A 12,736-nucleotide genomic window follows, 5' to 3' on the forward strand; every position below is an offset into this window, starting at 1 on the left:
TTGAATGAAATTTATTATTTTCTCTCAATATATTTTAAAAACTACTTATAAGAAAGTATGGAGTAATGGTAATGGCATGATTTTGGATTTAGACAAAACAAGGTTCTGAGTCCAGAGCCTACATGCTACACAGCCATGAGTAAGTTATGATTGCACAGCTCCAAATTCATCATAATCAATTACCACCCTTATAAGGCACAGTAAAATTACCCAGTGTGTTTGCAGACAACAGGATGTTTACCTATTCACAAATTCCAGGAGTTGCGAGGGAGGAGTCGTGTTTGTGCTGAGACTCTTTCCTCTCAGGTCATGGCTCACTGGATTAACCTGAGTGACCACTTCAAGTCTCAGAAATGGGATCTAGCGTCTAAAAGCCTCCATAGGCGCTTGGAAATAAACTATATAACTGATAGTTCTATAAGTTCTGTGGGGCATCCATATTCAGTCATGTGAATTAAAAAAGAGAGTAAGTCAGCCTGCTGAGAAAGAATGAAACGGTGTAATGAAAGAAGCACCAAGGCTCCATCCCTCAAGCCCAGCTTTCATTCCCAATTTTGCATTTCTATAACACTGTAGATTCTATTATTTTTGTTTAAGCTAAATTAGGTTGGTTCTGTTGCTTACAACCAAAAAGCTTAAATGACTTTTACCTAGCACACTAATTCCTTACTCCTTATATTAAATAATTTTAAAAGTACATTCCAAATTGAGCATAGTCAGTGAAATGCCTTATGGGCAAGGCATTTCCTTGTTTTGTTCACTAGTTATTCTTTAGATGTGCTTGACTCATGGTAGAAACTTCAGTAAACAATTATTGAATTGAGATTAATGTCCTTAAGAACATTAATACTTTAATCTTATGGGCGTGATTGGGAACCACCAATCTCAAAACTGTGACAATGTGTCTGACTCAGATCTCAAGAGAAGATGTTCCTATAGTCTCAGAAGATTCTATTCCATTTTTTAGCAAATCTCTTTTAAAGCCTTTATCCCAGCAGGTTTTCTCAGTTAAAAAAAAAAAAGAGAAAATGGATCAGAAGCCAATACAATGTCTTATAAGTGGAACATAAGTACCGAAATAAGTATCAATTGCTTTAATGTTTTCTCATTATTATTATGTGATATTTATCTATTTTTTATCTTCTTTATTTCATGATATATCTTGTCATGAAGTTCTTCCTTCCTAAAGTTTAGTTTTTAAAATATTTACCTATGTAAAATTGCTTTCTAATGCATGAAAAACTAAAATGATCAGAATATGAAATTTTAAAAATCTACCAAATAATACCTTTCATTAAAAGAAAAGTAGCTTTTTAAAAATAAGCTTCCTTTCCTGTCTTTATACTTGTAAAGAGAACAATCTTTACTGTTTATGTAGATTTGGTGTATGCATGTTACAGTTGCTGCATAATTAAGACATATCAGAAAAAAATGTTTACAAAGTGGATTTAAGTTTTGAAAAATGAGTTTTTATGTCAGGGTTGGAGAGGACATGCAAGCAGGGAGGCACCTGATGTGAATCATGAAAGAATACTCTGAGGCCTGTTTGTGCACTGAAAGGTCATCAAATCTGTGTGGATATTCAAATATTTGTGATGCTTTTAAAAATATATCACTTCTGGGCCTCATTTTAAACCTAATGAATCAGTATTTCTGGGGTGAAGTTTGAATTATGTATTATTAACAAGACTTCCAGGCAATCCCTCAGTAGAGTCTGGCTGTAGTGCTACTCCCAGAGCCTTTAAGTAGTATTGGTATAATCTTTTTAGGAGGCTGATTGGAGGACAGTGGGAACTACATGGAAAGGCTGAGGTTTAAATTAAAAAAAAAGATGTTTAGTTTCTGAGACACCTGGGTGTGTCAAACACATTTAAGCTGTTTTGGTACATCTCACTTAACAGAAAACAGATCAAAAGCTGGAATAACAGATAGATTGTTTTGTCCTTACATTGTGCTAATTTTTAGTACTAGTTTTACATATAATACACTTATTTAAAGTGGACAATTCAATAGTTTTTAATATAACCACAGATCTGTGGAATCAAGACCACATTCCATTTTAAAACACTTTTGTCATCTCAAATAGAAGACTCATTCCTTTTATGTGTCACACCCTTAAGGCCCCATCAGCTTCCAGAGCTAAACAAGACTAATTTACTACTTATCTCTAGAGATTTGTCTATTCTGGACTTGTCACATAAACATATATGTGGTCTTTTGTGATTCTATGACCCCATCCAGCTGTTAAGCCCCATTAATCGCCAGCAATCATTCTGTTGTTTTCAACAGAGCACCCCATGGAATAAATTGTTTCATAGACTGACTCAATCATGCTCCTTCAGGTCACTAGAGATCAGTGTTCGAGATTTGTTCTGACCTTAGGAATGCTCTTCCCATTCTGTTCCTCACTGGGAAGGTAATCAGCCTACAGTTTAGCCTACCTCTAGTATCCACAGATCTAATAGTATCCTGCCAACTGCCTTCTACGACAACCTCCAAAGGTATTGAGAGTGCCCTTAGTCTTAAAGTTCTCCACGCTGTTAGGAATGAAGTCAGTGGCTCAGTGCCCATAGCTCAGCAGTTAGCCACATACACAGGTGCTGGTATGTTCAAACCTGGCCTGAGCCTGATAAACAACAACTATAACAACAACATAGCCAGGGATTGTGGTGGGAACCTATAAGCTCAGCTACTTGGGAGGCAAGAGAATCGCTTAAGCCCAAGAGTTTGAGGTTGTTGTCAGCTGTGACGCCATAGCACTCTACCAAGGGCAACATAGTCACTCTGTCTCAAAAAAAAAAGAAAGAAAGAAAAAGAAATGAAGTCAGTTCTTCATAGGGAGATATTTGGAGCTTCCTGCTCTATTGTTTACTTTTCCTCAAACTCTGTGAACCAAGTCAGTGGGGATGGAGAGTGACAAGCTTCTGAGTGACACAGTAGTTCTCCATCTCCTTGGCTTGCCTCTCCCAGCGGCCAACCTCTGTCTCTCACAAACCAGGGCAAGAGGAACCAGGGTTCCAGCCTTCTCAGTGGTGCAGCATTGAAGGTAAAGCCTCCATTCATCTTATGAGGGGAAGGAGGTGGAAAAGGGAAGCCCCCACCTCTTGGCTGCACATGCATGAAACTCAGCCTTAGTTGATGCCCTGTCCCTTCTGGAGCTTGAGAGAGAGGGAGCCCTCTGTTACTTGCTGTATTAGCAAAACTGATTTCATGAATATAAAGAGAGGCAACATTTCTAAAAGATCAATGAGTAAACAAGGTATTTGTGCCAATAAAAAGAATCATCTTAACAAGGGAACAAAATTATAGGCAAGTCTGTATTTCTATATGTAGTATTCAACTCAGTTTCAAAATTAGCATATACTTTTACACAAAGTACTACTTTTTCTATATTCAACAACAAATACAGTATAACTAGTATAAGACTGATTTTTCCTCAAATTCTAAATCTGTTGATCAATGAACTTGCCAGTGACCTGAAGCACATAAGCCTTTGACTTCTGATGCAGTGTCTTTTAACACAGCATTGTCACTCGGAAAGGATGCCTTATTCTTATCGTCTACAAGTTGGACATAAAATGTACATGGCACGAGATTTTATCTTTTTCATTTGATTAAATTTAAGTTAAAGGAATAACCTGCTTGTTCCCTGGCAATGGAGTATTCCAAATCAGCCAAATAAATTTCAAACAAATTTGGTCTTCTCAATAGTTTGCAGGAACATATAGAAGCGGCAAAACATGAAACACTAATAACTCTAAGTAATCTCTGTCCACTAAATATGTTAAAATGGAATAATATCCTAGCACTATGGAGGAACTAAGAATACTCAAACTGTAATAATGGCAGTGAAATTTTATAAATTTAATACTATAGCGATAGTCAAAATTTCTAATTTATGTGAAAAATAATTGGGATCCTCTCTGCTATCAATTATGTAGTACTCAGTGTTACTTTGGCTATATTAAGGAATTTGAAGAAATTTAAAAATAGAGATACAGCATATGGGGAAAACAACATAATCCACATAGGTATAAAGTTGGCCTCAGCCTTTATCTGAGCAGAGAAGGAAACAACTACATTGAGTATGGCGCCGGCCACATACACTGAAGCTGGCAAGTTTGAGCCCAGCCCCGGCCCACTAAACAACAATGGCAACTGCAACCAAAAAGTAGCTGGGCATTGTGATGGGCACCTATGGTCCCAGCTACTCAGGAGGCTGAGGCAAGAGAATTGCTTAAGCCCAAGAGTTTGAGGTTGCTGTGAGCTGTGATGCCATGGCACTCTACCGAGGGCAACATAGTAAGACTGTCTTAAAAAAAAAAGAATGAGTACTTGAAAGGAAATGCTCTATGAAGTATAGCAACTTGATAATATGCACATTAATTATGCCCATTAACTGCAGTGCAAAGCAATAATAATACTTTTCCAACCCGAAGTATTCTTTTTAGGAATTTCAATATGAGGGAAATAATTAAGTGTTCTTTTCAAGGCAGGAGAGGGGGAAAAAGGCAAATTTTTCAGGTTTAAAGAGAAAATTATAGCCCCCAAATGACCTGAGTTTTAAAAAAAAAGTAGTTAAGGAAAGGACCTTCTCATTCCGTGAATCACATTTATCTCATCTATAATTTGCCATTCAAATAACATCTTGAGGCTGGGTGGGATAGCTCACACCTGTAATTCTAGCACTCTGGGAGGCTGAGACAGGTGGATTGCCTGAGCTCACAGATTTGAGACCAGCTTGAGCCAGAGTGAGATCTCATCTCTAAAAATAGCCGGGCATTGTGTCAGGCACCTGTAGTTCCCGCTACTTGGGAGGCTCCGGCAAAAGAAACGCTTGAGTCCAAGAGTTTGAGGTTGCTGTGAGCTATATCACCATGGCACTCTACCAAGGGCAACAAAGTGGGACTATGTCTCAAAAAAAAAAAAAAGCAAAAAACAAGATCTTGATAAATACAGCTAAATTGGACAGGCACCAATCTGTCTCTGTATCTATACCTGCAGATCTCTGGTGTCTCTAGATCTACAAACCTAAACGGTCAGAATGGGTAATCGAGAAGATACTAAGATCAAAAAGAGAAAAAAAAGATGGCCATTGGTTCAAAAGCAAAGACAACAAAATTAGTGAGTATACTGTCTGGGACCAAACATGAAATAAAAGAATCATGTTTGCTCAAATATTTTAAGATTGAGGAACACAATGGTATAACTACATATTTTTCTACATATTCATTTCTATACGGTCATGATATATTTATGGGTGACTAAAGACTTGGTTAAGGTGTAAGAGTAAATTAATACACAGACACAAATGGGAAAAATGCAGATTTCAACTAATACAAATATATACTGAACCACCTATATAGGCAGTTTCCAAGTTACAAACAACTTACATACAACTTGCTTTTATGAATGGGGACTATTACAATCAGCCCCCAAGTTACAAACATCTGACTGGTGTAGGCCCTACACTTAACAAACAGAGGTTATTACAGGTAATAGGTAAATGTTCCTCTTTCAACTGACATACAAATTCAATTTAAGAATAAACCCAGAGAACCTATCTCATTCATAACCCAGGGACTGCCTATAATGTGAGAGACAGTATGTGATAAAATCTTACTAAACTTATCAACGAAGTTTTAATGCCAAAGTTCATGCAATGATTGTTCTTAATTCAGATTAAAATAACTTTTATTAGATTTACTTCTTGGAAAATACTACCAAGTACAATAGAAATTCCCTTCATTATGGTCTGTGATAGGAGGTCAGAGGACAACGGCAGAAGGAACCTAACAATCTTGGGAATCTAATGGTTTATTGGAACAACTGATGTTGTACCTGTAAGGAATATAAAATAAAGATTAAAAACTCTGTGAATCAACCCTTCAGGCTCATACATTTGTTGAATAAGACTGGTGTTTATTTAAATTGATAAATCACTTAATACAGCCCCAAACAAGCAGACTGTATCTAATTATGACACACAAACTACTTACCATTTCTACTTCCATTTCAAGAAGTAATGTTACAATTAGGAGGTATAAAACTAAAAATTTTTCAGCAAAACTTGTCCAATGGCTGCCCATCACACTAAGAACAAAATATACCCCTTTGTGATCTGTTTCCAGACTGCTTTCCACCATCACTCTCCCCTCTCTGCCTCCTAGTCCTGCACTCTGGACTAGCAAACTTCTTGCAGGAGAACACGCCAGGTGCATTTAGGGCACCTGTTGCTCCCTTTGCCTGGAATGCTATTCCCCTAAATATTTTCATTCAAAATTCTGTTCAAATATTACCCCCCTCAAGAAAAATGGCATGGCTACTCTATCAAATGCAGCACTCTGTCATTGTACTCTATCCTACTCAATTTTTCAATAGTATTTTTAACAGCATTTTTTTCATAATTCCTGGTATCATATTGGTTTTCCATTTTCTCTAATTTATTCTATTAGGAAAACCAAGGGCTTGGTAAATATCTGACAAATGAGTAGAAGAATGAAAAATCCATTTAATTCCCACATTTTGGAATGTGTTTTGTGTCAGGCACTCTACTAAGATGTAGATCTATAGATGAGATACCAGTCTCTACTCAGTAGGAGGTAAAGACATAAGTATAGAAACAAAGTGTTATAGTTCGATAATAAGAAATAATATACATTATAGCTACTAGGAGGCAGAGTAAAGTTAATAGGGGTGTGGTCAACTCTTCCTAAGAGGTAGAGAAGGTATTTCCAGGTGTTGTAGAAAAGTTTCTGCAGAATATTAAAAGCTGCAGTACCTGTCAGATGAGCATTCCAAGAACAATATAGGTACTTTCTGGCAAGCCCTGAAATGCACTGAGGCACCTCATGCGCACGCACATTAGCAGCACATACATGCCTGCATAAGCACGGCATGATGTCTTGAGGGCAGGGAGGTAAAAAGGCACCGAAACAGCAGATTGTGGGAATGCCATGCTTAGAATTTAGGATTTACTTCCCCGGACAATAGGGCAGTACCACATTATTTCTACATTTGAGAAGAACCAGCTACACAGCATTATAGAACTGAGCAACGGCATTGGTGGAAGCACAATAAGACAGAGAAAACAAGAGAAAAGAGAGTTGTAACAGAGATCTGAAGGTTAGGTAGCTATCAACCAGGACAAATCTAAGAGGACAGAGATAATGCCTGCGGGATATCAATATTTAAGGGGTAGGGCAGAGAAATAGAACTCATTATAAAACTGAAGAGAACTTGATGGACAGAAGGGATCTTATGATGAACAGAGTGGGGCTGTGGCTAAGTTTCCAGATGAGAACTGTATAAAGATCAAAGAATGTGGATTCAAACAGTCCATTTTCTCTTTTTCCTAGATCACTTAGGACCTTAACCAAATGTATTCTCCATAGTGGAGATAGGCTGCATCCAATAAAAAAGAGAGAGAGAGAGGCAAGGGATAGAGAAGAGCAATCTTTAGCATTTTCTTTATAAAAACTAAAAAGTAATATTAAAGAATTTCTAACTTTACCTCAAGGGCTTTATCTTTTCATACAAATATACATATGTTAATATTTTAGCTTAGGTAAGCACTAAATCACCAGATAGCTAACTTAAAATAAGTACAAAAATATGCCTTACCTGAATTTCTAAAGTCATTCTGTCAATCTCACCTTGTTGACTATCTATTATCTACAACACAAGAAATAAATCAGTCTGAATCAAATAACTTTTCCATTGCTTTTTAAAAATACCAACATTCCAAGAAAACACAGAATAGTACAGAGAATTATAAATTTATTTATAAAAAGTCCTTTTCTTAACACAAGTATTCATACCAAGCATCCTTATGATTTAGGTTGCACACATATAAACCTGTACTTGGTAAAACTTTTCTCTATGCAATTTATAAGAATAACTTTGAGACAGACTTTGAGTAAATTAGAAAGGAAAAAGCTATCCTTTTGTATTGCCTTTTATTTAAATTTAGATTATTTAAATTTGTTTAAATTGCTATTTTCATTCTAAATAAAAACATTCAAAAACCTTATAAGCTGTTAAATATTAACAAAAATATAAATCACATAAACTATACATTGTATACCCATACACACATATCTAACACAGTATAGAATTCACATTTGCTACTGAAGGTATAAAAAGTATCTACTGACCTTGCGAGCAGTCTCGTTTTGTTCTCTGAGATTATCATTTTCATTCTGAAGCTGTTTTGCATCTAACATGGGGAGGCGAATTCCATCTTCAAGACATCTTTCTACTTTTTGTTGCAAACTTTTCAAAAGACATAATCATATAAAGAAAATAAGCTCTGTGTGATGATTTTGATAGCTGCCTTCAACATAAATGATGTCCCTTTTTAGGGTCTATCATATTTTTAATCAAGCAATAATCAAAAGCTACATATAAATAAGTGTATCTATATTTTATACAAGTAAGAAGGGCCCATAATGGCTAGATGCTGACCATCTTTCGGAATGGCAAATTTGAGACCAGAGTCCAGAGTGCTTAGGATGCAACATCCTTAAGCCCCAGTATGTTTTCCATCTGAGGACTTCAAATCTGAGCTCTGCAATCCATTCTTTTCTTTCCCTTTCCCCAGAAAGCAGAGTTCTTTGATTAAGATAAATATATTATAGTAAGGAAGCCTAAAAATATGGATATACATCTTTTGTCCATTATTCTAAGCTCAGCAAAAGTTTGCTTGTAAGAACAGTTGTTGCCAAAATAAGCGTAATTACATTTCTCATTCATTAATAAAAGCAACAATCTATTATGTTTATCACTTGACTGAACAATTTCTCATGCTATGAATGGAACAGAGTTGCATTTTACAAAAGGAAACAACAAAAGAAAGCTTTTCTGGGAGATTTTAAAAACAAAAGGACAAAGGGGCATCAGGAAAGGAAGAACAGTAATGTTATGTTAAAGGGAAATGAACATATGGTTAACAATATTGACCAACCAAACCAAACCAAAAGGACAGTAACAAGACTTAAGAACGGTTCTACTTTAGCAAAAGTTGCAGAGTACTGAAAGACTTATCAGAAGACGGGTTTTGGTATTTTCATTATTTTTTGTCTTGCAAGTATTATGGCTATCCTGTGACTTTCCCATCTTCCATAAAAACAGAAGAAATGCCAAATCTAGTGGTGGACAGAGAACTGACAGGCCTAGATGGTACAAATAAGGACCTCAGATATGCTTATACATGGCACCAGAGACATTTTGATGTTTTACCAAAGTAGTGTACTGTTCTGCAATACACTGCTACTTGTCATAAAAGTATCTGCTTTTTCAATCTACAGAAAATAATTTCTATTTAAGAAATATTAATTATTTAGAAATAGAAATTATTTCAATTTCAGAATAAGTTTTTTATCAATTCAGCGTCAAGACACTATCATGCATTTATAACATTTCAAGAGAAATAAAAAAAAGTTAAAAATAGTCTTTTGAATAGAAAAAGAGCCATGTATGAAGAGGGGAGATTGTACTCTGGCATGGCAAAATACTGAATAAGTTTTCTGTCATGTATACATTTTCAGGGATGTAGTATGCTCACCTCAAACAGTAGCAACTCTCTTGATAAACAGAGGTTAGCTACTATACTGCATTATTAACGATCCCACTTACTTATTTAAGTTTCATTTCTAATGGAATGCTTTTCTTACTATATTTATAAATTATTAAAGTTAAATATTCATAAAGCAGGAAGCTTAGAAATATATAAAAACAGATAAATGTAATCATATAATTCATAGTCACACATATTAATACATCTGAAGTTCTTTTGGAACTCAAGGAATGTTACAGTATAACCTCCCTACATTAACCACCTTCCTGAGTTAACCTAATTTTCATAGACCAGACATGCACCACATGTATCAGTATAGTAGGCCCACTTCCTTATGCTAACCACCTCTGTATGTTGATCAACTTGTTACAGTCTCTTGGGTGGAGACTTATAGAGGTCCTACTGCATATTATAAAGCTAAGAAAACTGAGATACCCTCCCCACTCCCACCCAAAGTCAAGTGACACCACAGCCATGCAGGTATTAAAGAATTACAGAATTCTTCTATTTGAAATCAAGAGAAATTTTTTGGGATGATACCATCTTAGATAGTATCAAGATAAAGTTTAAAAATGGAAAATGTTTTCTAAAATGTATTGTTCTAAATCTTTCAAAATTGAGATACTAGGTATTTCCCAAAAATCTAATGAATGGAAAAGTATAAAGAAAAGTCATATGGTTATATAAATATGTAAAAGCACACAATGGTATAAAACAATATTCAGGTTATTTTCAGGTGTTACCAATTCTGTTCTTAAAGTAACACAGCTTAAGTTTATGATTATAATGCTCTATAAGACACAACAGATACCTTGTCTCTAAAGATAAAGAAGAAGTTGTACAGTTGAGTTAGTGGAGATCTGGAGAACATTTTCAAGTTATAAAAAGGGAAATTCAAGAGCAACAAAACAGAAAATAGAAGAAAAAGACAGAATAAAAAATGTGTGATTTTTTTGGGAGCCGATATCAACAACACTGAAGATAGAACTGACCCAGAAATCAGACCTTGAAAGTGGTAGGAAAGCAATATTAATATGGAATTTTGATTTAAAAGCTAAGAATCCATGTTGTTGTATAACTGATATAAGCATGAAGTGCATTTCTTATGTTTAGTTTTTTGTTGCTTTGCTGTCTTATTCTTCAGGACAGTTTTATGTGTTTATATAATAGTGATAATATTAAGGTTTGTTTTACAAAAGAGGAAATCCAAGTCAACGCATATAAAATAATTTTCTAGCTTTTTTTAGGAATCCATTTCTAAGCTTACAGACACAACCGAATACAAAAAATGATATTCACTCTAATTCTAACTCTATTAATTTAAAATAGAACAGTCCCATGAGGCAAGACATGTGAGTAAATCTAGAAGGTCTGTGGCAAAACTGCCGCGCCTGTCACTCCCACTCAGGGGAGTGGGAGCCAGCTTCCTTTCACATGCTCCACTCAGAAGTACAGTTCAGGGATGTTGCTAGCCTGTTTTATTATTTAGAACTTTTACTTATTTTTTTGACAAAATCATCAAATAAACGGTTTGTGTTAATGTTTTCAGTCTCCATTTGTGTGTGTGTGTGTGTTTCTGTTCTCATCTAAAATCTTTGGCAAAATGTTGGTATGTTGCTTTGAAATGTTAAATTACAACTGAGATGAGATAAACTGTTTCAATGAAATCATAGCTCTGATGCTTAATACAAAATCTGAAATGCCCCCAAATTCAAGACTTTTTAGCATGGACATGATGTTTTAAAATAATGATATTAATCTGAAATAGAAAAAAAAAAAAAAAAGAAAGGATTGTTGGAGCATTTTGGATTGTCTGACAAGAGATGGTCAACAGGTAAGTATTCTGCAAATGTTCCACAATAAAAAAAAAAAATGAAATATAGAACACTTCTCATAAGCATTTAAATATGGGATACTCAACCTATAATACATCTGTAAGGGAATAATAAATTAATAATTATAAATTAATGTATTTTAAGTAAAACACTCTATAAAAAACAAGAGTAACTTTAAAATAACATCAAAGGATTCTGAAAGTTTTCTTACCTCTGAACAGTAGTTACTAACTCTTTTTCTTTCTTTTTCTGGCATATTAACTGTGTCTCTTTATCTTGACATTGTTTTTTGAACTCTTCAAGCTTTTTTTCTGTAGCGATCAAAGTCTCTTGCAAATTCTTATTTTTTTCTTCTAGAACCTGCAACTAAGAAGAAATTTTTTACAGTTTATAACACATGGAATATTAAAAATATTTCTATTAGAAACTGTTACTATGTTCTCAAGGATTAATAGACTGGTAGTTAAATATTGCACTATCTTCATTTTATCTAAAATACTTAAAACTATCTCCCTCCTTTGTGCAGAAGAGAATGGAACTATGACAAAGAGGATGGAGTTAGAAATTGTAGAAAACAGAGAAAAATTCATCTTATTTATTTCTTTAAATTTTCTTTTTAATTTTGTTGTGTGTGTGCACATATAGCATAAAATTTACCATCTTAACCATTTTCAAGTATCCAGTTCAGTAATGTTAAATACATCCAAACTGTTGTGCAACTGATTTCCAGAATTCTTCATCTTGCATAATTGAAACTCTATGCCATTAAACAACTCCCCATCCACCTCTCCCTTCATCCCCTGGCAACCACCCTTCTATTTTCTGACTCTATGATTTGACTACTAGACGTCATGTAAGTAGAATCAGAGTAATTTTTCTTTTTGAGGCAGGCTTATTTCACTTAGCAAAATGTCCTCTAGCTTAATGCATATTGTAGCATGTGTCAGAATTTCCCTCCTTTTTAAGGCTGAATAATATTCCATTGTATCTATATACCTTTTTTTTATGCATTCATTCCTCTATGAACACTTAGACTGTTTCCCGGTTTCGGCTATTGTAACAGTGTTATAAAAGTGAGAGCATAAACATCTGTTTGAGATTCTTACCAGCCATCCTTAGGGGTGCAAAGTGGTATGACCTCTTGGTTTTTAATCTATATTGCTCTATGTTACTGTTTATGTAACTTTTCTGGTCCTGAAGTTACTTCCCACATCTCTTGGTTTTACAACTTTAAGTTAATGTACAATAAACAAAAGTGTGTGTAGGTCCTTAAACTATGCAGAATTATGATACTCCATGGATCAGACAAATGATTCTTAATTGG

The 12,736-nt window shown here is 34.9% G+C and overlaps 1 protein-coding gene across 1 annotated transcript in view; it reads right to left on the bottom strand.

The window, feature by feature from the left end:
- CEP85L (centrosomal protein 85 like) overlaps positions 1–12,736 on the bottom strand; it is a 157,572-nt gene that overhangs the window by 12,680 nt on the left and 132,156 nt on the right. The window contains exons 8-10 of the mRNA XM_003781627.3: positions 11,624–11,778; positions 8,157–8,274; positions 7,624–7,674 (exon numbers count right to left, since the gene is read on the bottom strand). Coding sequence (XP_003781675.1) covers positions 7,624–7,674; positions 8,157–8,274; positions 11,624–11,778 — 324 coding nt within the window. The remainder of the gene's footprint in view (positions 1–7,623; positions 7,675–8,156; positions 8,275–11,623; positions 11,779–12,736) is intronic.

This window comes from Otolemur garnettii, unplaced genomic scaffold, assembly GCF_000181295.1.
Source record: "Otolemur garnettii isolate 467f Iridium unplaced genomic scaffold, OtoGar3 scaffold00002, whole genome shotgun sequence".
Taxonomy (NCBI): Eukaryota; Metazoa; Chordata; class Mammalia; order Primates; family Galagidae; genus Otolemur; species Otolemur garnettii.